The 25,921-nt window shown below is 46.2% G+C and overlaps 1 protein-coding gene across 4 annotated transcripts; it reads right to left on the bottom strand.

The window, feature by feature from the left end:
- Positions 1–91: 91 nt before the first annotated feature.
- LOC128303573 (protein slit) lies at positions 92–14,609 on the bottom strand. 4 transcript variants are annotated; one of them, XM_053040564.1, is made up of 5 exons: positions 14,515–14,609; positions 12,430–12,962; positions 3,889–4,906; positions 3,600–3,798; positions 92–3,328 (listed from the first exon to the last, which is right to left on the bottom strand). In XM_053040564.1, exons 2-5 carry the CDS (start codon positions 12,729–12,731, stop codon positions 2,331–2,333), a joined length of 2,517 nt encoding a protein of 838 aa, XP_052896524.1. In that variant the 5' UTR covers positions 12,732–12,962; positions 14,515–14,609; the 3' UTR covers positions 92–2,330. The 4 variants fall into 4 exon arrangements, with proteins under 4 accessions (XP_052896524.1, XP_052896526.1, XP_052896527.1 ...); XM_053040566.1 differs by lacking the exon at positions 14,515–14,609 and adding an exon at positions 14,267–14,287; XM_053040567.1 differs by lacking the exon at positions 14,515–14,609 and adding an exon at positions 14,011–14,073.
- Positions 14,610–25,921: the final 11,312 nt, after the last annotated feature.

Genomic DNA, 25,921 nt, shown 5'->3' with positions numbered 1-25,921 from the left:
AGTTGTTTTTAATTTGGTATTAGAAATGGTTTAATTTTGCAAATGATCGATGCAAACAATAAAATCCGCATGTAGTCAAGACACAAACCTTAAAACTCAAATGTGCTTTACTCGTGTGTGATCTTGTAATATTTCCCCAACGCACGAAAAACTAAATTTTTGTGCGTTTGGGTTGGTTGCCCAATTGAAGACGCAACGCAAAACAGCTGTTAAATTAATGAAAAAAGTAAACCTAATCTCGAATAAGTACAATAACCAATAGTCAAGACCTAAACCAGGTTTTCCAATTGAAATTATTGCAGAAGCTGTAGCTGTCAATGTTAGGCCGTCTTCACATGGGCCGCGTTTTCCGCGGTACCGCAGAAAACGCGTATAACTTGTATGCCACTTGGCCGCGGTCGCCTGCCAAATCTCCGCGGCAGGCTGTCATTCTCCGCGGCAGGCTGTCAAACAGGCGCGGAAATGCACCGTTGTGAACCCACCAGGGGTAAAACTGCAGTGAAGTGTGTGGTGAAATTATCAATAATTCAACTCAAACAGAACACGGCAAAACGATGCGGATGTTTGTTTTTCTTAACTTTTTATTTGCAATTAAATTCAAGTTTTTTTTTGTTTCGAAAGAAGCGCTATGATGCGAAATGATAGTTGTCACACATTCGCCTATGCAATGGGAGTTTTGATTCGCTACTGAATTTGCACTACTAAGACTTGCAATGCATGCGTTGCTGTTTTGCTCTTTTCAATACTAAGTTTAGCAAACTCGACGTTCGTTGTATCGTAAGAAGTGTTGTTCAACTTCACTACCAAAAAAAAAAAAACAAAACAAAACAAAATAAACAAACGAATAAAAGTAAACAAAAAAGTAAAACGCATCATCTAAAACCACACTAATAATTACAATTTTACCACAATAGCATTTCTCCCAAACCGCCAGTGGCACACACCTCCTTCCTTGGCGGCATCTGTTTTTGGGGTTTGTTTCGTGGTTTTACATTCTGGTAAAGTTCTAATGTACCACCGTAGTGTACTCTACGTGATAGTGGTGCGCGTGCTGCATTCATAATAGTAATAATTATTATTATATTAAACTCATTAATATCCCTACGCTACTAGATACCATTACTATTAGAAATATCAATTAACAGTACAAATGATGATTTTTAGTTGCCATTGCTCAAACTGGGGCTGTAAATGTTCATCGTCTCGCTAATCTTCATGTTTTTCTCCGTGTCGTTCTGTGTTATTTCCACCTGTTTTACAAATTGGCTGCTTTGCTATTACCTCTTGTAACGATTCCTCATAAACTTCCATTTTGTTTTCTATCTGACTTTAGCTACTAACCAAAGCCTGTTTAAAGTGAACAAAATTAGGGCAAATTCAAAACTGAAAAACTGAAAGCAAAACTGAAAAACTTGCTCAGAAACCCTCAAAACTGAACAAAAGAAATATTATTATTAAACCTAACCCTTAGGCGTCTTACATGGCAAGCAGAATATTTGTATATGCATTCAAAATGGCACGTCAAACAAAATTGCATATAGGAATAGAGCTACAATTCCCCACAGTCAGCAGCCATATTGCGCAGCGTTCTCTATCTATCTCTCCTACTCGGTTTCTTTCTCATTCTCTCTCTTTCTCTCGTTACATGAAGGGATATATCAAATGCAGCTTCACTGGAGCAAAGCTGGTACATGAATATTTTGTTGTTGATCTGATTTTGTTAATTTTCCTCGCTGATACTGATGATTAAACTCGTACAAACAAATAAACACATGGCCACACTCACACTTCCAACCACACAATCCCACACATACGTACACTCACACACGTTCAACACACACAATTTACTAACAAAAACGGTCTACTGGGTGGTCATGACGAATGGCAAAAACGGAAAACACGAGAAATAAAAAAACAAAATGAAAGGAAAGGAAAACATTCCCAACCGGAAGTAGTCTCCAACCCGGAGAGTATGTTGTGGATGTTCTCCCTCCTTGCTATCCTCAACAAAACCCACTCAATGTCTATCTGTGAGGACCGCTTTACGATGTCCAATGAAAGGCCCTTCATCTCTCTTCTGCTTAGAAATCTTCTCAGTCATTAGCGTTCTAAGCTAAACAGCCCTGGCCCTAAAATGCCCTCCTAAGCTTCGTCTTAAACACAGAACACAAACCTCAACGCAAAACATAACCACCAGCAGGACGCAGAGTTCGGTGTTTGCTTCTCGGATCTCTTCGATGTTGTCCCCCTAACGAAACTGTCCCCAACCCCCACAAACACGAACTTTCAGAGAGATGTCTTAACCTTCAACCTCAGAGGGGTGATCTCCTTCATTGCACATCACTTTCCAACTCAACGTTCTGGTCCTGTTGCGTTTCTGGCGGTTCCTCCTCCGGTTCGGTCGCTAACCCTTGCGCTTTGTCCAGCGGCAACGGCAAGACCTCCGGTGGTAGCACCAAGATGGCGGACGAAGAAGAGCTACCGTCGTGGATGAGGTTCTTAAACTCCAGGATGGTCTGCATGGTGGTGGTGGTTGTTGTGCTGGGCGTGATCGACCCATCCACTGGGTCACCACCGTTCGGGCCAACTGCCGACCGTCCAATGTCGTTGTTATCGGCATGAAGCGTATGTCCCGACCCGGAACCGACCGATCCGGTATGGTGATCGTGTGTTTCCTCCTGGGCCGGAGCGGTTTCGTACTTGAGCTCATCATACGGCTGTTGCTGCGGGATCGTGAGCACACTGACACCCGGCTCATCGTCCAGCTCGTCGTCGTCCACATTCGCGGGCAGATCCGGCAGATGCGTCTGTGGGATGCTGTTCTGAAGCGAAGGTCCACTGGTGGAGAGAGACACACCCGCATTGACGACACCGGATGGTCCGATCGGTGGATGGAAGGCTGGTGGTGGCGGTGCCGGCGCATTGGTGGAAGTTTCGTAGAGGATCGGTATCGGTGCGACGGTGGCAAGGGTGAGCGGGACACTGGCGGGTAGAATCGGTGTGATAGGGCCAGTCATCGAAAGCGTGGCCGATGCAGATGGTGGGGGTGGTGGTTGTGGGGCAACGGCGGTCGCTGGCATGACGAGTGTCGAGGGGACGAGTATCTGCACGATCGACGGTGGCTGGATCATGACGTTCGATGGTACGAGTGGGGCTTGAGGTTTCAGCAGCGGCTGCAGCATGGCGATCGGTGGTTGGATGAAGATCGGTGTCTCTACTGGCATCTGCTGAGGCACGATACAGTGCGCTACACCGTTTAGACGCGTGTGATAGAACTCCATCTGATTGATCAGCTCTGGTAGCGATTCGTTGCAGAGGACGGGATTTTCTGGAATTGGCATAAGCGGAGAAGAACACGTTAATAGAGATATCGACCCAAATTACAGCGAGAAGCTAAAGTACATCATTGAAGTACGTGGTTGACCACTCCACTAAGAATACATTGGACATCCTAGACCGTAAGGCATTTTCCGTTCTTCAGATAGCCTAAAGATTCTTAGAATTCCGAAGAATTGATCACGTAATAAGAATATTATCGGACATGCCAGACCCTAAGACTCTTTCAGTTCTTCCACCGAGCGAAAGAAGAATAAACATACCATCGAGGAAGATCTCCAACCGATTCGGAACGCCATGGTTGCTGCAGCGCGTGTTCGATACGAGATCGACAGACAGCTCTCGGATCATGTTCTTCGAAAGATCCGCCACACACAGTACAGGCAGTCCGTGGAAGTCCTTGTGCATTGTCGTCAGCTGGTTGTAGGATGCATTCATTGTTTCCAGCGAAGGCAGGAACGTCTACAATAACACACATAATGAGATACCGGTACAGTTCCGATTAAGAATAAGTGCTACGGCGGAAAGCCTCCCACCCGAACGGGGCAATACCTTGGACAGTTCCTCCAGAGTCTTGAGCTGGTTGAATGACAGATCCAGCCGCTCTAGCTCCTCCATGCCGATCAGATCGTTCGGTGTGATCGTCTGCAGCTCGTTGTGTGCCACGTTCAGAATGCGCAGATTGTTCAACCCCATCAGTGCACCGTCAAGCGAACGCAGCCGATTGTTGTTCAGCCGCAGTTCGGAAATGATCAGTCCCGAGTCGATCATGTTCTCCATCCGACCGCTCAGCACCTCGATCCGGTTGTGGGACAGATCGAGCAGGCGCAACTTGCGCAGGCCGGCCACCTCCTGTAGGGAAAACTGCTGCAGGCGGTTCTCGCTAAAGTTTGCATTGATCAGCCCCTTGCAGTTGAGCAGCGACCCGTTCAGATGGGCCAACCAGTTGCCGGCGAGATTCAGCTCCTCGAGCCGTTCCGCTTCCAGGAACTCGTCCCTGCGCAGCTCACTGATCTGGTTGTCCTGGGCGAGCAGCTTCGTCAGGTGGGTGGCACGTGCCAGCAGCCCATCCAGCGAGCGCAACCGATTGCCAGGCACGCACAGGTTGTCCAGATTCTTCAGAAACCTTAGCTCAGCGGGCAGCTGCTCGAGTTGGTTGTGCTGTGCCGTGATCATGATCAGGTTGGGCGAACCGAGCGGCAACTCACCGTCAAGCGTGGTGAGATTGTTTTCGTTGATCAGCAGCAGCTTCAGCTCGTCCAGATGCCGGATGCTACCGTTCAGTGAGCGCAGCTGGTTCACGCTGAGCTGCAGCGAGTGGATCGTTTTCGGCAGGGCGTCCGTGTCGATGCGCTGCAGCTGATTGTTGCCCATGAACAGATGGCGTAGGTTCTGGAGATACCGAAAGGTGTCGCCCGAGATGTAGCGGATGCGGCTGCGGGCTAGATCGAGCGTACCGAGATTGGGCATCTGTTCGAACATGTCCGGTGGTATCTCCTCGAGCAGATTGTCCGCTGCGCTGAACAGATCCAACCGGGGTAAATTACGGAACGATGAGGCCGGTAGCTGACTGTGGGTGAGACACAAGATATTTATATTGACGTTAATTTTGAACTGGTAGTGATACTATGCGCTCTGTACATGATCGATCAAGGGTCCAAGCAAAGTCTGTATAGTATACAGGTCGATGCATATAGTGTAAATTGACAAGTAGCCTTAGGAACGTTTTTGACAGTTAGATGAAAAATTGAATGAATGTTTTCATCCTTACAAATGTGTTGCCGCTTAGAGGCGAATCTTCCGAAGAATGAACTAAACGGTCATTTAGGGGTTCGAGCTTCAAATGACAACGTTATCAATCAATCATCAATCAATCATCAAGGGAAGCTCCGAAGGAAGCTCGAGTGCAAAGAAAAGGGGTCCCTTGAAGGTTGGTAATCATCCCTCTTCTGGGGGCGTCAGCTACCATTGCAGCCCATGGCCACTTTTCATCTAAATTTCAAAATCACGCTCAAAATGGTGAACTAGATTTGGGCTATGCATCGACCTGTATAGTCTAAAGACTTTGGCTCCAAGGTTTATATATATATAGTCCAAGTAGGCAATGTAACACTTTTGACCCGCCTTTCGCATCTCTCACGTTACAATCCTCAAGAATTCTGTCGTGCACTTACTGTTGCTAGCGAACGCGAGATCTCTCTTCTCTTGCAACAGCTGAATAAACCACCACCTAACCTCTATAAATCTTGTTACAGTAGATAACGCGTAACAGTTACCTGTTTAAGTAACGCTTCATCCACTAAGTTACGATGTGTTTGTTTACCGTACAGAAGAAGAAGTATACTTTGTAAATGAAACAGCAAACAACCAATACCGAGGCGGTAAATGCGCTTTTCGCCGTTGCAGCAAAATAGTAAACATCGGTAAACCGAGCACAGCGCAACAACAAATTAGCATCCCATCGATTGCGAAAGCCCATTGCTGTTTGTATTACGACCGTTCGGTATATATGAATAAACGCTCATGAATGGACGGCCCGATCATGGGTCAGTATAAATCATGTCGTACGCTTATTTCGAGCGCGTCAACAACATTGAGCAGCGCTCAGTTGCAGTTGCAGCAACACGTCATTGTGTGTCCACCGTGATCGTGACGGGCAAGTGTTAAATGGCTTCATAAGTTCTGATTTAATTAATTAATATATACTGTGTGTGCGAGCATGAAGTTCACGCCACGATGATGCGTCGAGGCACGAAAAAGGGTCTAACCCGCGCACTGGCGGGAACTGGCAGTCGGTGCCGTGCCAAACGGTGTGTTCGTCTTCGCAATTTCGCATACCACCACAGTGCGCTCGCGTGATAAGTCACCCCACAGCAACCCGTCCGCGATGGTCGGTCGGTTCTGGTGCAGAAGAACTCGATCAGATTCAGGAGCCACGGGAGCCCGGGTGCGATGCGAAACCGATTGATTTAAAATCGCAAGCGGCAAGCGGCGCGAGAAGCAGGGGTGTTGAACGGCAGGATGCCCTGAACCAATTAACACGATCGTAAATCAGTGCTGAAATTATTAAACATTATTGTTATGGCCTGTTCGGGGCCTCTCCAATCGCACGGCGCAGCAGAACACGTTCCGATTGCTACCGCTGATTGATAACGTTGCTTTTTCTTGTGCAAAAAAAAAACGGACCCAGGTCTGTGGGGTGATTCCGTGGCTTTTCCACTCCAGCTCTGTTGTGTTCTCTTGCAGGAAGAGACGCGTTCCAGCGTCTGATCTCAACAGTGGATGTCGCCGGTTGGATCGTAAAATTTGACGCCACCGGGACGGGTAACTGGTTAGCAGCTTTAAGCACCCGAAGATGGGACCCGAGGGGACCACTTCACAGCCCCCGGACACTGTGCGTAGCACGGCCACCGCCTCGGATCGTCCGGTGCGATCCCGATCGATGCGGACTGAGCGCAATCAATTTATAGAAACCTTGGGCGTGCTACACATTTGGGCGGTGCTAAATTTTTCATCACACCGCTTCTGGGGGGAATGGGCGAAATCAGAATGAGAACTGTGTTAGAACTGGTTCGCCGTGGGGTGCGCCAGAAATGGTGCCAGACGGCACTGTAGCGATATTGACCTGTCCAGATGAACCCGAGCGTGAGGCGAATAGAATGGATGTGAAAGCGTGACCATATTTTAATCAGTCTCAGACTTGACCGTTCGGGATGATGTGGAATGCTGTGGGAATAAGCACACTGCGTCACTGCGACAGCGGACCTCGATCTTTCCGCGCATCCGATCATGCCGGAGCATGTGCATTGGTCGTGAAACATTTTCTAGGAAGATCCTACATCAGGGTCTCGATAGTTATTTGCTCAGAGGCTGTATCTTATAAATAACTAATCTTATAAATAACTGCAATAATGTTAGTTTTGCAGGATTTTCCTGAAGAAATTAGAAATGTTGGTCTAATTTGTTTAAAGTGACAATAAGAAAGTGTTGTGCCTAATGCATCTTTTGAGAAGCATCATTGATATCATCAACATCGATCAATGTAACAAGCCAGGTGATGGTGGATGGAAAACTCTCGGGGCCTTTTGCTGCCACCGAGGATCTGTGCCTAGGAGATGGGTTAGCTTGTCTACTCTTCAATCTAGCACTAGAGAGGGACATCCGTGACTCGGAGGTGGAAACTTCGGGGATCATCTAATGACATAGACATCATTCGGTTCTCCTACGTAACGGATGCTTGGACGGGTTGGAGATTAACGAGGCAAAAACTAAATTGACTCCTAAACTCCTAAACCCCTAACAGTCCGAAATTTCCTCCTTAGCTCCAAAAAGGACACGCACATCCTGCGTGAATCCTTTACGAGATTGGATGTTGATCTTTTGGGCAAAATATTCAATCCAATGCAATGCATATCCCCAGCACTTTCTTCGCTAGCAGAGAGTGCTAATGGGTTTGAGCCACTGCGTAGAACTAAGTTACGTGAGTACTCGCCTGCTGAGATGACCACACCAACAGTCGGTTCCAGCATCATCGCAACCATGCACAGCTCCAACCAGTTGACACCGAGACCGGGACAGGGTTTAATTGAATTACCATTGATTGATACCAATTATCGTTCGACTCCAATCAAATCATATCAAGCAGCTACGGCGCCACTCATGCACCGTCAGCGAACCGAAGTGGAAGAAACTCCCCCGCCCCGCTCCCTCCCACTTCTTCTTGCCAAAACGTCCGAAAAACCCCGATCATCAACCCGTTTTCGTCTCTACGGAGGAGAAAACAATCACGCATCATTCAATGCGCAGCGTTAAAACGGTACCGAAGTCTCCCGGGAATGGTGAGGAATCTCCGGTCACCGGGAAACCATACCATCGGGGCCAGTTTTCTTCAACTTGACCCAAGCAAAGCATGGCGACCTGCACCACGAGAAAGCGCCAGCTTGTGTGCGCCAGACCCAAACGAGCGTCGACGCGCTGGGCGACTCTTGCCCCGGGGTGCCAGAAATTCTCAGGAACCGTACCGGACGTTGCCGCATGACAAAGAGTCCGTTTATCCAGTTGTTTGAGCGGGAGCTATTTAGATGCAAATCTAACCTCCCCCCCACATCATTCTTTACTCCAACGGCAAGCAGTGATAGTGATCGGGGTGCGAAGGAAAATGGTATGTGAATTCTTGGAGTTTCTGAGGCAGCTAATGACGGGGCGCGAATTCAACTGGAACGGTGTACTGGTACGGTACGGTGCGAGAGCCCGATGTGATCTGCAGTAATGCATACGACGAAGACACTGATTTCTTTTAGCCCTCTTGAGCATTATTTGCTATTCTAAGCACAAGAAATTAATCGCAGACTCAAACGAATCTGCAGATACATAAGCCATCCGTGGAGTGATTATCTTCCATGTCATGTGGTGAGTTCCTGATGGCGATTAAATGTCTGTTTCGATTGATGGACAACCCGGCTCCGTCGGCTGGTGTGTAACCCCTGCCACATACCTGGGCCTACGAGTAAACGAATATAGAAACCAACTAATTGGCCATTTACGTCAATGATGGCGAATGGCCGGGTCCCGGTGAGTGATAGTGATCTAAACGCCACCCTTTAACTGGACTGGCTCGAACTTTGCGAAACCACGATTCCTGACTGTCGCCGAATGGATTTGTGGCCGGTTCGCATAAATCGATTCCCTCCCCAAAACAGTGCTTAGTAATGCTGACGCAAAAGTGGTCAGCTACCCTGTTGGTCCTAGCGTTAGAAAGTGCGAGAAATAGCGCGAACAAACTATCGATCGTTGGTAGGTAAAAGGAGGAGCGCGATAACCGTTCACACCCCACTCAGATAGAAGTCACACTCCAGTTTGAATGAACCCTCCCACAATGGTGGCGGTTATCGTGGAATGATGGCATGATGGACGAACGGACGTACATCAAAATCCAATCCGATGGCAGAGTGGCAACGGGTGGCACAAAATGCCCTGTGTGTGACTTATCAAAATTCTCCACTCTACGATCAGCTGCGGACCACAGCGTCAAGGGTGGACGACGACGACGGCACGGTTTTTACGGCCGTGGCACGTTCGCTTTTAAAAACGGATATTGAATGGGATGGTGGGGAGGAAAGGGCATAGGTAGGGAACGGTGACCGTGTTGACCCTTCGCGGGAAACGTGTTGAATCTTTGCGAGCGATCTAAGACCGAAGCGAAAGGAACCACTTTTCTGCTAACCCCTGTAACCCCTGGTGACATCTTTAATGGCGCGTTAGATGTTAGAACGCTTCAACACAATGGAAGGGAGCTTGTATTATGCTGGTTTTGTATATTTTCGGCAAACATGTGTTGCTTAACTACCAAGACTGTATTCGTTGTTTGTGCCACGTGCCACACATTTCATTTTATAATTAAAATAATTTATAATATAATAATTATAAATTATTATTATTATAAGACAGGCAGTCCCCGAGATACGCTATTACAGTGGACCGCTCTGATCCAAGAACATGTCAAATCCTGGAGCAATACTGTTCGTATTTTAAAGATAAGGAATCGACTTCCTTCTCTGCTCTTTATTTATGCAGCATTTTAGTCAACTTTTGAAAGAAATCGTTTACGTAAATTAAAATCATATGTTTTATACGACAAAAGAAGGTATTTTCGACCATTTTCTACCTATATGCTTAGACTTTGTGGTATAATTTAATTGTAACTGTCAGTTTTCCAAAAAAAACGCGTATCTCTCAGTCCGCATATAACAGGATCCGAGTATCTCGGGGACAGTCTGTATTTATAAGGCAAAAACCCCTTTTAAAAAAAGGTCTGTATCAAGGACTGACTTACAAGGACTGATTATTATGTAAAATGAGTTAAATCTTGTCGATCGAATATTTGGCTAGTTTGGAAAACACCTCAATGAATGTTCGTAAATTATAAAAGCCACATTTTTCTTTATGCTTTTGAAATTCAATTTCACAAAAAGTGTACAAATTAAAGCATTTGATAATTTGTTGAACTAAACCATTTATTAACTTTAAGGAAGTTCACTAGCGATATCATTCTTAACATTCTGTATTTATTTAGTTTAGATTTAGAAGACTAAGGCTGTTTTTTGGACTAAAACCTTTAAGTTCATACTTAGAAAACAAATGTGTAGAGTTGTTATGCAATTTTAGTTTAAACAATCAATTATTTAACATAAACCAGTTATCCATAATCCAAGGTTTTATAAAGTCTCGCTATGCAACTGCACTAATTACGGTTTTATCTGTATTTTTTTAAACCAAGCAAACTGTAAAATTTGTTTACCTTTATATTATTTCAGCTTCGAACCAAAGCAACAAAAAAGGTATCAAATTTCATCCGTTCATGTCCCGTCCCGTCCGAACGGTTTGTTTGCACTAAAAAGCAAGTAAAACAAAGCGGACGCCTGGTGGGCCGTACCATCGATCACATATGGCACTTGTTTTCTGTCAACCGAAACATTTGATCCCTTGCAGCGACCATGTGCGGAACGTTGTCACAGTGTCACTAGATCACTTATGCCGGTGCCCTGTTGGCAGCCTACGGTTGCTGGACGGTTTTCCCACAACAACAACAACAACAACAACACAACACACACACACAACTCCCGGGGGTTGTTGTTGTTTTCACTGTGACGGGTGAGTTCCCATTAGCATTACGGCAGAGGCAGAAAGTATTATTTTCAGTCGATCGTTTAAGTCTCACACTCGACTGTTTACTTTATGCCCTGGACGGAAGGGAACAAAAATCCCAGCTCTCATATTTCCCATTTCAATGCCCTCAATTAAGTCAGTGCGTGCGTTATGGTGTGCTGCAGGTACGTTGCAAATGCAACCCGCCAGTCACACTAATGGAGGTGAGAAGGACCGTCGGGAGAAAGAAAAAAAGGGGCATAAAGGACAAAAAAGGGATAGCAAGGATGTAAATCCTTTCCCAAACCGCAGCAATAAGAAGGCATGTTGACCGAGTGACGACTGTTGTGACAGTGGTGACTTTTTAATCTAATCCAGCTGAATAAATACCGCATGGCCGAGGAACGAAAGAAGCTAAGCCATCAAAAACCCCGAAAACCCTTCCCAAGCGACATGGTAGAGGATGGGTAGTAAAGATTGTTCTAATGTCCCACGCTGGGTGTTGGGAATTGAATTTCTTGCAGGAGCAGCAGTTTCAGGGTCACCATGTTGACAGATGACGTCCATTCGATCGCTGCTGATAAGAGTGGCCAATTCACCGTACGGCAGGTTATGTGCAAAGCAATAATGCTCCAATTCATGGGACGGATTTGTCTAGTTTGAGACGAAAACTAATGGTGGAAAGAGAGCTCATCTGCTCAGAAGTCTCTATAAGCCCACTAACAGCAACAACCGCATGAGATCGCATTACTCACATTGGGATCGTGATCGATTTCGAAATTTCGAACGTCACGCCACGGTGACACAGGGTATTACAGCATCGTGCAAAAGATCGAAACCTGAGTCCTGGTGCCATCCAGCGCGGACTGTGCACCACCGATCAAAACACGTCATCCATCAAACCACATCGCCACGGTGTGCGTGTGGTTATTCCCACCTTCCGCGCAGCTACTGCGCCCACCGGCGCTATTGTTATTGTTTACAACGGGGTGTAACAGGAACGCGAGAGATTACGTGCGCACAAGCACACTGGTAGCCACCAGTGAGCGCACCACCATTTGCAGAGTTTTGGCCCTTTGCGGAACCATCCCCGTTACCGCGTGGGTTCGTCACTCTCGGGCTCGGATCGTTGATAAGAACGCGAACGCGAACTCACGCACACACAGGCCACTTCAGGCCGGGGGTGGTTTTGGTCACTCGGGCACGGAAGCGGTGTGTGAAAGTGAACCGCTCAATCACGCTCGATTATCAGTGCGATCCGATCGGATTGATGTGGCCGCGGCTCCGCACGTCATCATCATCATCATCATCAAAACGTCAAGCGATCGGTCAATCGGTGTTCCACCAGCGGTGTAAATGGGGAAACCCTTCGGGGAAACTCCTCAAAAGTTGGTAACTTTCACGACGCGTAGCTTAATGAATACCCACCTCCACCCGTCCGTCACTTACCTCAGATTGTCAAAGTTTATCCGGAGCGATTTGATGTTCATGTTCATCTCCCAAAACGATAGTGCGGCCAGATCGAGCAGCTGCGAGTGCGAAATCGTCAGCCAGATGTTGTGATCCTCGGTGAACCGATCCTGGAGCGCGTTGACAACCTGCCCGAACGATTCCATCTGCTCGCACTTGACGTCGATGTTGTTCGCGAACAGACCGGGCGAACAGGTGCAGGGCGATATTTCGCGCCGCACCGCACAGTTGAGCGAGGCCGAAGCCGTCATGCCGATGATCGTGTACAGCAGCGTGGCCATCGCTGCTGGTCGATGATGAACGCCCGGAGATCGCTATGCAGCAGCCGGCTATTCGGAAGGAATCTTCAAAACTACCACAAAACACACACTCACACACACGCACTTGCCTTTGCCACTAAACGCACAGATGGCGGCGGCCGTCCACTGAACACTGTCTAGTGTGGGTTGGTTTGCTGGAGAATGCACTGGTCCTGTTACACTGGTACGTTTGCACTGAATTTAGGGAGGGCGCTAAGGAAGAAAACTGACATTATTCGAGGGTGTCACTTCAGCTGCAGAGTGTCCCAAGTCCTGAGGGACTAACGAAAGGCAAGACCAAACTCTCAGTTGGAGTTTCCTGGATCTTCCTGGAATTCCTGGAGAGTTCCACCCCAAACCAGACCAGGCGTCTGAATGCACTGTCAATGTCTGTTCTAGTCTCGCACCTCTCCGACTAGACTCACTTCCAGCTGATCGGCAGCTGATCGGTCGGGGGTAACCTGCCGGAAGAGTCGCGTACACGTTTGATTATTTGCAACGACGCAGCACTCTGCAACCTCTGTAACGCTGATCTCCCTGGTGTACTCTCTCTCTCTCCCTGTGTGTATGTGTCCGGGGCTATAGTTGTGCAGCTTTGTTGTGTTTGGTTTTGCGGAGTACGCAACGGCTTTTCCGCTACTACTGCTGGCAATCACCAGTGCGGTTCGTCGTCTTTGCCGTCGGCATTCACAATCTGCTGGTCTTCTCTGGCCCGGTCAGGCTTCAGGCATTGTCCATTGGATGTGCGCTGTGTTTACGTTTTTAGCGAGCCACCGTACCCAGCCTCGTTTGCTGGGATCAGCGATAATCGCGAGCGTAATAATAATAAGCGGGGCCGACAGTCTAGCGCCACCGCCAGTGGAGTCACCAATACACACTAGAGCGCACAAGCAGACAAGCGCCACGGTTCGACCGCCGGGTGCGTAAGGGGTAGCAAGGAAGGTTTGGGTGGAGGGAGGGTGAGGGTTCTTTTGGAAGGAAGGAGCGGTAGAATGGAGGGCGAAAGCGAAAAAAAAAAAGAACGCAGCGATCCGATTATTTGCTACACCCGCAGGAGGAGTTTCAATTTTCTGCACTTGCACACCGAGCTGTGAAAATAGCCAACGGTAGCAAAATCGAACCGAATTGTCCAGTTGTTGTTTTGAATAACGGCCGTGCTGTGGGGTTACGGATCACAGGCAAAACTGTACTTTCACTTGCAAGAGCTTGACGGTGAGAAGAAGGTAAAGGTAGCGAGGAATAATGGGCAAAGAATCTTCACATCATCTCCACAAACCACACACTGTGTGTGTCACTGACGTCTGATAAGAGACATCACCGTCTGTCTGCGGCGAAGATTTCAATGTCTCCTTCGATCACTTCAAATGCAAAGGTTGCCCGAATGAATCACTACACACAGCTGCACCACAGCTGAATTCTGCTGCCACGCGCACCTAAAACCCAATCCGTCCACCACGGTGAGGATCGCGTTTGTCTATGGTGTTTGCGGTGGCGTTACGCCCGGACGGACCTCTCACGACTCGCTTGACCCGTTCCCCGTCCGATAAGGAGTAACGCACCAGCAGCACCACCTCGCGGTTTGTCACCGGACTCACACTTCCCAACCCGTGCCGCTGCTTTCGGGGCACCGCACCGACACTGATCGCCACCACCTCACACACAACGCAAACTTAGCTGCGCCCGTTATCGGTATCACTGAGGCGGTCAAGAATGGGGGAGTGCAACCACAGCGGACACCCCAAATGCGCCCAGTGCTAACTGTTACCGTAACGCTACTCCGGACGCGAAATGCGAAATGCTACTGCTGCTGATGCTTCGTATGCTGCGGATCGGACCGAGGTCTGCATCCTACCACGTTCTCAAAACAATTGAGCGCCGAGCGTAACGGACGGTTTCCTTTTAAGAAAACGGTGGAAAAACAAATCACCCGCCCGGAAGCCCGCGACGACTACACCCGGCCGCACGGTGGATCCTGCCAATGCCGTGCTCTCACCGGAGACCTCTCTCTATATTCGCTCTCTCTCTCTCTCTCTATCTATCTTTCCCTTTCTTTTTCCTCTGCGTTTTCTCCCTTACTCGCTCGAGCGGTATCGTTCAGTAGCGTTAATTGATGCCGTTCCTGCTCAATGGCGGTACGGTGCAGATCAAGTGCGTCAAACCTGCCCCGTTGCAGGTAGTTCCCATGCACCAAAGTTTCATGCTCGGGTAGCAAAATGTTCTTAAACCAGGACCGGCTTGCAGCACTTTGTAACATGTACAAATGTGTACATTTTTTCCGTTTTGATAATTTTAATATTAACTAACTTGTTTTGAACCCATTTCACATTCAAAAGACGTTGGAGTTATATAAAAACATAAGAAAATGTGATCCAAGTAGTGGCGTTATGGTTTTCCTTAGCGCATACAAACGCTTATATATAGACTAATCAAATGCAAAGAAAAATATCGACTCTGTGACTTTAAAGCATAAACGAAATTGCACCAGGATTTCTGAATGTATAGTACCAGGAGAGCATCCACGGACGAGGTAGCACCTAGTACAGCAATTTTGCATGAAAATCGCCGAAAGGTATGCAATGTTTAAACACTAACTTTTCATACAAACCAGCTGTTTTCTCCGATACCAGGAGAGCATGTTTTTCAAGAGGTAACACCTAGTACCAGCCGAGCAAGTTGGCGCGCAAGATGGCGCGCAACTTCGTATGCGATGTTGAGCAGCTCTGCATACAACAAACTTGTATGCAACAAACTTGCATTGTGGACCGTATGAAAGTTACATGTTGAATATAAACTAAAGGAGGGTGTTTTTTTCAAATATTTCCATTTTCAAATCACAACATTTCTGTATTTCTGTAAATTATATCAAAATTTCGTAAAGCGCAAAACTCCAACATATTGAGTTAACGACCAACGTCGGTACCAATGATAAATCAAAATTGTAAAACATTAGCTATCAACAGGTATGCGTTACTACGTTACTACAACTGAACTTCTTGAAAGAAATGAAAGAATAATAAAAAATTCAACAATACAAGCAAGAGTAGTTATCGCAAACTTTCTGAAACAAAAACCGATATATTAAAAAAATAGGTTTGACACCCTTGACTCAGATGGTTTTTCCGGGGCTGTACCCGCTCGATATGTTGCTTCTTGTTTTCCATCTCTCCAATAATTGTCGTCAGTTTGTGTTCTTTTTATTTTTTGTTAAAAATTTGGAGAGTCAAGCTTGTTCTTATATTATTTCATTATTTATATTATGAGAACTTTAAGTAATATTCGCTTAATTCCCAAAGAATGAATTCCGAACCGCCCCTATAGGTAGAAACTGGTTATAACTGGATGCAACTCAACCAGAATGGTTGAAATGCAGCCTCCAAACAAAATATACCAGTTGAATGTGTTAAGAATGCCCCTAAAAGTAAAAAAAAAAACGTTCCAACACTCGTAAATCCTCCTCTCCCGTGAGTGGAAACAACGACAAGAAAAGGGTTCTTACCAGTTGCAGAACAGATCCGCTCCAAATGGGAATATAACTCCGGGGCCGCCAAGTATAAAAAAAACCATCCATCCATCTGATTGGCGCACAGTAGCCAGGACGATGATTTCATAACATGCAACCCCCAGTGGGGGTGGTCTGCAAAATTGAACAGATAATATCAAATTAATTTTATTTATCGCTCCAATCATAAACTCTCTCCCCCGTCACGGTAATTTATTTGCATACCGGATCCATCTTTTGAACGGTAGGATGGCGCCTTCGGGCGGCATCTTACGAGGCGCCATTTCGTGCCATGCCGTGTAGGTGGGTGGATGGGTGGTGGGTTTTTAAGAACACGCGAACCGCCGACTGCCTCTTCTGGTTGATCATCCACCTTCCGAGGGAACTTTGCAGAAGGATCGCCTCACCGTACCGTGGCCAATGGCCTGTGGATTCTTGTGCTGTGGAGGAAATAATAAAAAAATGGTATCGCCCCGTGTTTTCTCACACCATTCAGCCGGTACGAATGCGCACGCGCTGGGTTGGGGTCTCTGTGCCTTCGCAGCTCTGGAATGCGAATTATGCGAAATATGTGTACGCGATTTACGCTGCGCGCGCTTTGTTGGGTGTGACTTTCTGTGGTGCTCTGTAAGCGGGAGAATTCATGATAGTTATATGTTTATAAATATATATATTTCGTTGTTTGCCACAAGGGCTGCACAATATGCTCTTAAAATAGGCTTCCATAACTAAAGTATGGAAGGTTGGCAGTATGGAAGAGTAGTTGGAATAAGTCACAATTTCGGAGAAAAAAAATTGAACAAACACTAGACACTAGGAAAAGGATAACGAAAAACGGTTCAGAAAGATGAAAGTGAGTTTGAGAGACTGAAACTAGAAAGAAGCCAAAAACATGGAGAAACCAAACCAACATGTACAACAGGATGTGCTATCAGACGGTGACAATTGTATCGGAGACTCTTGTTCCGAATCTTTTTTAAAGTAGCTCAATTCTGCAAAAAAAACTACGTTTCTCCAAGACATTTCGCTGGCACAACAGGCGACGATGACTCCTTCTCCCATACCCCTCTCAGCCGATGACATCCACTGTTTCCCGATACGATGCGTCAACGGCATTCCACCAGTCCCACCCGATAGGAGTCACCCGTGAATCAGGTCAGACCGCGATGACCGAGGAAGCGACTTCCAACCGTTAATGAGGGGACGGCAAGTTCAGTGAGAGAACATAGGAATAGGGAGAGGGGATGGAAGCGGCAAGAAGCATCCTTCACACCGAAAGGCGAACCAGCAACGAAGGCAGCCTGAGAACGACAAAATGCCAGGGAAGGCAGCTCTAGAAGTTCGCACCGAATTGTACTGGGTGGTAATGGTTGCCCAAATACGCGTATAAAGCGTGTGCTTCCGTCTCAATTTGAGACGTATTTGAGGTAGTTCCAGTGGGGCACTATACAACTACACTGGTATCGATCCTACTATGTGTTCCACAAACTCCTAAGATTCAGAAGACTTCATCAAGACACTGATACGGCCGGAGGTCCCCAACGCTCTCATCATTTTCGAGCGGCTGGTGCTACGGACGGATCTTCTTGGCGGTATCTCGACCACTAGCTGAGATGGCGGAACAGACATACTGCCGGTGACGAAGGCCGGAAGAATACGATGGCTGGGGCACGCGATGAGGACGCAGGACTCTCTCTCTCTCTCTCTCGTACCAGGCAGGTGCTCGCCAGCGTTCCGGTCGGCACAAGGCGCAGCTCGTTCGTTGGCTGGTGGAGCAGGACCTGACGGAGATTGGGATGGAGTATATCAACCCTTACGACCGAGTTTCCTGGAAACGGATTGGTGACCTGGCCATGTCAGCACGACGACCTCAACTGTGAGCGGACCTAAAACAAGAAGAACTCAGATTCACCCAACACGAATCTGGATCCAATAGTTCCGCCGGTCTTTGTTAAAATTACAATGTATACAATGTATAGTACCAGGAGAGCATCCACGGAAGAGGTAGCACCTAGTACAGCAATTTTGCATGAAAATCGCCGAAAGATATGCAATGTTTAAACACTAACTTTTCATACAAACCAGCTGTTTTCAGATTTCCGATACCAGGAGAGCATGTTTTTCAAGAGGTGACATGCAGCTACAGCTGAAGATGTATGAAACGGAAAGCATCATTCATCTCGCTCAAACTTTCCATCGACTGGTACGAAATTACACCACGCCACGCCAAATTATTTACGTAGAAAAAGTGCAGTAAGTAAAAGCTCAACACAGAAATCAAATTTTTTTTTTGGTTCATCGCCTAATACATCAACATGAGCGAAACAGGTTTTGAAGAAATTTCTCTGATTGTAACCGAAAAAGTAAACCGATTGAAAACTGTACCTTGGGCGAAAAATCGTAGAAGGCGTTGGACTAATCAGGAATCGTAAATGTACGTAAATCGATGAAAATGTGATCCAAGTAGTGGCATTGTATATATAGGCCCGTTTACAAGGCTACGCTACAGAACTCTGAGATGTACGCAAGGGAGCTTTCTTTCCGAGACTTTGCTGGTGTTGTTAAATCATGTTTGAAGTACGCCTCCCTAACAACGATAATGCCGTAGCAAAATTATAGGCCCCCCTTTAAAAATTCCGCCCAGGGCCTCCAAAGGGATTGATCCTCCACTGATTTCAATGCCAATAATACAACTGGCCAACAGACAAGTTATATCCGCATTTTTATCCAATTCTCCTGACAATTGTGCGTATACATTGTTGCTATCAAGAGGTGACATCTCGAGCTCGCGCTTGCTGTTCCAAGTGGTCGCCTGAATGAATGTCGTCGAATGAAAATATGTACACTACAGCAAAATAAGCTCATAAACCTGTCACAACAACCGGTAACCGCTGGGTGGCGCCAAACACCATGCCGTTCCATTCCCGGCGCGGCGTTTTCCCTCCAACTGCCGGCAGGCAGATAGGCGCGTAGGCGGAGGTGTGAATCGCCCAAAAATGTTTTTCATTCTTGGAATAACTTATAGGTTTTGGATTTTTTCATTTGTTTTGTCGCCATTTTCCAAATATAAGCCTGTCCTCCGGCAGTGGTTTAATTTTAGCCACCGTTTAGTGAACCGGCGGCACCCGGAAGGTGGTGGCGGATTGCTGATTAACAGGCTAAAAATATGCGTGTGTCCTCGGGGCGGGTTTTAGGTGGCGAAATATGGACACCCCTCGATAGCTGGTGTGTGTGTGTGCATGTGTGCATGGCCGATAATCGCACGTGTGAATCATGGACGATACCATTAATTACTTTCGGTTGCTCTTTAGATGCCGCACTCGACGCAGGCCTGTGCTGTGGTTTTTTTTTCATTCGCATTTTAACATTCCAATTTCCATCGCCCAAACTACTAGCCAAACACTACTTGACACGCCAGAGCTGGTACGTCAGCGATGGTTTAACCCGGCCAAACGGGGCTTGATACCGTGAGTACACGGGTTCCTAAATCAAAGATCAAGTTCTGCGCCTTTTTTTTTCTTCCTTCGTTGGCCTCTGTTGTGTATTGGCCGGACTGCGACCGATTGGCGACCAAAGGGAAAAGTTTTGTACGGTGGTGGATGGAAATTAACATTCCTCACATTCCACCGGTCCAAATGCTTGCCGCTTTGCGGTGCCGCAGTGCGTGCGTGGTGGATTGGTCGCCACGATCACATGATCGGGCTGGTTTGATAATGCGAAAGCATGAATGGAAAACCATTGACATGCTTTTTCCAAAGATCATGAGAGACGGGAGAGGGGGCGGGGAGGGGCGGGGAGATGGATGGAAAACGGTAGGTCGTCGTCATTGGTCGAATTACGTCATCACCCGGTTGGCATTTCGATTCGGTTTGCCGGGCTCGGTATGGTAGATGTTCCCGTGTCGTCTGTGGTTTTCCTCCTCCACGAGCGGCACGAGCTCAAGTGGTATCTCTTCTCGGCACAGGGCACCGGTACCAAAGGTGGCCAAGCACTGCAAAACACATCAACACACACGTATCGCCGCCGTTCCGCCGATTGGCATTTTAATGATGGGCAAACGTTTGTTTTCGATTTGGTTTGCTCCCGATCCCGCACGTACAATGTTGCATCGTGCGTTTGGATGTTGCCACAATCGTTCGAAAATAGACAAGCAGACGCCAAAGATGGGAATGATGTTTTTCGAAATAAACTAATAAAGGGTCGAGTGATAGCAGGCTACTTGTTTTATTTTACTTACCTAAAATAAACTTACCACTACAATGGTTTGTTGCACTAATGAGGCTGTTCCAAATTATTTCGGTGTTCTGGTGACGGGGAATTAGGCTCCCTAAATGAAGGAGACTACAATACCCGATCCTGTACCCACGGAGGTGAAGAGGGTTGGACTCATGGTATGTTTAAGATAAACCGCCGAGGAAGACAGCCGAGACCATCGAGCACGGGGACAAACACAGATAGTGGTGCCGTCATCAATGGGGATGATCCCCAGATGGAACCGAATGCAGAGGAAAATTCATGCAATCAAATTACTCCACTTATATGTCGCATATTGCATATCCTGGCGGGAGATCGCTCATTCTCTGATGCATTGTGAGGGGTAGTCACCCATTATACGTTTTGCAATACAGAATGAGCAGTGGAGGATCAATCCCCTTGGAGGCCCAGGGCGGAATTTTTAAAGGGGGGCCTATAATTTTGCTACGGCATTATCGGTGTTAGGGAGGCGTACTTCAAACATGATTTAACAATACCAGCAAAGTCTCGGAAAGAAAGATCCCGTGCGTACACCTCAGAGTTCTGTTGCGTAGCCCTGTAAATGGGCCTAGTAAGCTAGTCTTTATATAAACGTTTGTATGCACTAAGGAGAACTATAACGCCGCATTTTTTACGATTTACGTACATTTACGAATCCTGAGTAGTCCAACGCCTTCTACGATTTTTCGCCCAAGGTACAGTTTTCAATCGGATTACTTCACGGTAACAATCAGAGAAATTTCTTAGAAACCTGTTTCGCTCATGTTGATGTTTAAGACCATGAACAACACAATTGTTTTCAGATTTGCGATACCATAAAAACATGTTTTTCAAGAGGTGACACCTGCAGTGTGGAATAAATTTGCCCATCACTATTGCATTGCATATTATCGAACTCGTGAGAGCAATCCGCTAGTGTAAGGAAGATGGATGAAACGGAAAGCACGGTTCATCTCGAACAAACTTCCCATCGACTGGTACGAAATTCCATACCAACCAGCTATTTTCAGATTTCCGATACCAGAAAAGCATCCACGGAAGAGGTAGCACCTTGTACAGCAATTTTGCTCGAAAACCGCCGAAAGGTATGCAATGTTTAAACACTAACTTTCCCTTTCGTCGTGAAAAATTTCTTCGAAAACTACCAATTTCCGAATGTATAGACAAGGAGAGCATCCACGAAAGAGGTAGCACCTAGTATAGCAATTTTGGTCGAAAACCGCCGAAAAGTATGCAATATTTAAACACTAACTTTTCCGTTGGTGGAGAAAAATTTCTTCGAAAACTACCAGTTTCCGAAGGTATAGTACCAGGAGAGCATCCACGGAAGAGGTAGCTCCTGGTACTGCGCCGTAAGGTATGCAATGTTTATACACTAACTTTGCAACCAACTTGCAATGCAATGCGCCGTAAGGTATGCAATGTTTATACACTAACTTTGCAATCAACTTGCAATGCAAGTTTGGTGCATGCAAGAAACCTGCAAGATGGCGCCCAACTTCGTACTTGCATGCAACAAACTTGCATGCAAACTTGCATGCAATCTTGCATGCAAGTTTTCGCATGCAAGAACTTGTATGCAAACTTGCATGCAAGTTTGTATGCAAGTTTGTATGCAAGTTCTTGCATGCAAGTTTGCATGCAAGTTTGCATGCAAGTTTGCATGCAAGTTCTTGCATGCGAAAACTTGCATGCAAGATTGCATGCAAGTTTGCATGCAAGTTTGTTGCATGCAAGTACGAAGTTGGGCGCCATCTTGCAAGTTTCTTACATGCACCAAACTTGCATTGCAAGTTGGTTGCAAAGTTAGTGTATAAACATTGCATACCTTACGGCGCATTGCATTGCAAGTTGGTTGCAAAGTTAGTGTATAAACATTGCATACCTTACGGCGCAGTACCAGGAGCTACCTCTTCCGTGGATGCTCTCCTGGTACTAAACATTCGAAAACTGGTAGTTTTTGAAGCAGTTTTTCGGTGGTTTTCGAGCAAAATTGCTGTACTAGGTGCTACCTCTTCCGTGGTATGCTCTCCTGGTACTAAACATTCGAAAACTGGTAGTTTTTGAAGCAGTTTTTCGGTGGTTTTCGAGCAAAATTGCTGTACTAGGTGCTACCTCTTTCGTGGATGCTCTCCTGGTACTAAACATTCGAAAACTGGTAGTTTTTGAAGCAATTTTTCGGTGGTTTTCGAGCAAAATTGCTGTACTAGGTGCTACCTCTTCCGTGGTATACTCTCCTGGTACTAAACATTCGAAAACTGGTAGTTTTTGAAGCAGTTTTTCGGTGGTTTTCGAGCAAAATTGCTGTACTAGGTGCTACCTCTTCCGTGGTATACTCTCCTGGTACTAAACATTCGAAAACTGGTAGTTTTTGAAGCAGTTTTTCGGTGGTTTTCGAGCTAAATTGCTGTACTAGGTGCTACCTCTTCCGTGGTATGCTCTCCTGGTACTAAACATTCGAAAACTGGTAGTTTTTGAAGCAGTTTTTCGGTGGTTTTCGAGCAAAATTGCTGTACTAGGTGCTACCTCTTCCGTGGTATGCTCTCCTGGTACTAAACATTCGAAAACTGGTAGTTTTTGAAGCAGTTTTTCGGTGGTTTTCGAGCAAAATTGCTGTACTAGGTGCTACCTCTTCCGTGGTATGCTCTCCTGGTACTAAACATTCGAAAACTGGTAGTTTTTGAAGCAGTTTTTCGGTGGATTTCGAGCAAAATTGCTGTACTAGGTGCTACCTCTTCCGTGGTATGCTCTCCTGGTACTAAACATTCGAAAACTGGTAGTTTTTGAAGCAGTTTTTCGGTGGTTTTCGAGCTAAATTGCTGTACTAGGTGCTTCCTCTTCCGTGGTATGCTCTCCTGGTACTAAACATTCGAAAACTGGTAGTTTTTGAAGCAGTTTTTCGGTGGTTTTCGAGCTAAATTGCTGTACTAGGTGCTACCTCTTCCGTGGTATGCTCTCCTGGTACTAAACATTCGAAAACTGGTAGTTTTTGAAGCAGTTTTTCGGTGGTTTTCGAGCAAAATTGCTGTACTAGGTGCTACCTCTTCCGTGGTATGCTCTCCTGGTACTAAACATTCGAAAACTGGTAGTTTTTGAAGCAGTTTTTCGGTGGTTTTCGAGCAAAATTGCTGTACTAGGTGCTACCTCTTCCGTGGTATGCTCTCCTGGTACTAAACATTCGAAAACTGGTAGTTTTTGAAGCAGTTTTTCGGTGGATTTCGATCAAAATTGCTGTACTAGGTGCTACCTCTTCCGTGGTATGCTCTCCTGGTACTAAACATTCGAAAACTGGTAGTTTTTGAAGCAGTTTTTCGGTGGTTTTCGAGCAAAATTGCTGTACTAGGTGCTACCTCTTCCGTGGTATGCTCTCCTGGTACTAAACATTCGAAAACTGGTAGTTTTTGAAGCAGTTTTTCGGTGGTTTTCGAGCAAAATTGCTGTACTAGGTGCTACCTCTTCCGTGGTATGCTCTCCTGGTACTAAACATTCGAAAACTGGTAGTTTTTGAAGCAGTTTTTCGGTGGTTTTCGAGAAAAATTGCTGTACTAGGTGCTACCTCTTCCGTGGTATGCTCTCCTGGTACTAAACATTCGAAAACTGGTAGTTTTTGAAGCAGTTTTTCGGTGGTTTTCGAGCAAAATTGCTGTACTAGGTGCTACCTCTTCCGTGGTATGCTCTCCTGGTACTAAACATTCGAAAACTGGTAGTTTTTGAAGCAGTTTTTCGGTGGTTTTCGAGCAAAATTGCTGTACTAGGTGCTACCTCTTCCGTGGTATGCTCTCCTGGTACTAAACATTCGAAAACTGGTAGTTTTTGAAGCAGTTTTTCGGTGGTTTTCGAGCAAAATTGCTGTACTAGGTGCTACCTCTTCCGTGGTATGCTCTCCTGGTACTAAACATTCGAAAACTGGTAGTTTTTGAAGCAGTTTTTCGGTGGTTTTCGAGCAAAATTGCTGTACTAGGTGCTACCTCTTCCGTGGTATGCTCTCCTGGTACTAAACATTCGAAAACTGGTAGTTTTTGAAGCAGTTTTTCGGTGGATTTCGATCAAAATTGCTGTACTAGGTGCTACCTCTTCCGTGGTATGCTCTCCTGGTACTAAACATTCGAAAACTGGTAGTTTTTGAAGCAGTTTTTCGGTGGTTTTCGAGCAAAATTGCTGTACTAGGTGCTACCTCTTCCGTGGTATGCTCTCCTGGTACTAAACATTCGAAAACTGGTAGTTTTTGAAGCAGTTTTTCGGTGGTTTTCGAGCCAAATTGCTGTACTAGGTGCTACCTCTTCCGTGGTATGCTCTCCTGGTACTAAACATTCGAAAACTGGTAGTTTTTGAAGCAGTTTTTCGGTGGTTTTCGAGCAAAATTGCTGTACTAGGTGCTACCTCTTCCGTGGTATGCTCTCCTGGTACTAAACATTCGAAAACTGGTAGTTTTTGAAGCAGTTTTTCGGTGGTTTTCGAGCAAAATTGCTGTACTAGGTGCTACCTCTTCCGTGGTATGCTCTCCTGGTACTAAACATTCGAAAACTGGTAGTTTTTGAAGCAGTTTTTCGGTGGTTTTCGAGCTAAATTGCTGTACTAGGTGCTACCTCTTCCGTGGTATGCTCTCCTGGTACTAAACATTCGAAAACTGGTAGTTTTTGAAGCAGTTTTTCGGTGGTTTTCGAGCAAAATTGCAGTACTAGGTGCTACCTCTTCCGTGGTATGCTCTCCTGGTACTAAACATTCGAAAACTGGTAGTTTTTGAAGCAGTTTTTCGGTGGTTTTCGAGCTAAATTGCTGTACTAGGTGCTACCTCTTCCGTGGCATGCTCTCCTGGTACTAAACATTCGAAAACTGGTAGTTTTTGAAGCAGTTTTTCGGTGGTTTTCGAGCAAAATTGCTGTTCTAGGTGCTACCTCTTCCGTGGTATGCTCTCCTGGTACTAAACATTCGAAAACTGGTAGTTTTTGAAGCAGTTTTTCGGTGGTTTTCGAGCAAAATTGCTGTACTAGGTGCTACCTCTTCCGTGGTATGCTCTCCTGGTACTAAACATTCGAAAACTGGTAGTTTTTGAAGCAGTTTTTCGGTGGTTTTCGAGCAAAATTGCTGTACTAGGTGCTACCTCTTCCGTGGCATGCTCTCCTGGTACTAAACATTCGAAAACTGGTAGTTTTTGAAGCAGTTTTTCGGTGGTTTTCGAGCAAAATTGCTGTACTAGGTGCTACCTCTTCCGTGGTATGCTCTCCTGGTACTAAACATTCGAAAACTGGTAGTTTTTGAAGCAGTTTTTCGGTGGTTTTCGAGCAAAATTGCTGTACTAGGTGCTACCTCTTCCGTGGTATGCTCTCCTGGTACTAAACATTCGAAAACTGGTAGTTTTTGAAGCAGTTTTTCGGTGGTTTTCGAGCAAAATTGCTGTACTAGGTGCTACCTCTTCCGT

Source organism: Anopheles moucheti, chromosome 3 (assembly GCF_943734755.1).
Source record: "Anopheles moucheti chromosome 3, idAnoMoucSN_F20_07, whole genome shotgun sequence".
Lineage (NCBI taxonomy): Eukaryota > Metazoa > Arthropoda > Insecta > Diptera > Culicidae > Anopheles > Anopheles moucheti.
Note: the sequence above shows the minus strand (reverse complement) of the source record. Positions and strands in the feature narration are given on the sequence as shown.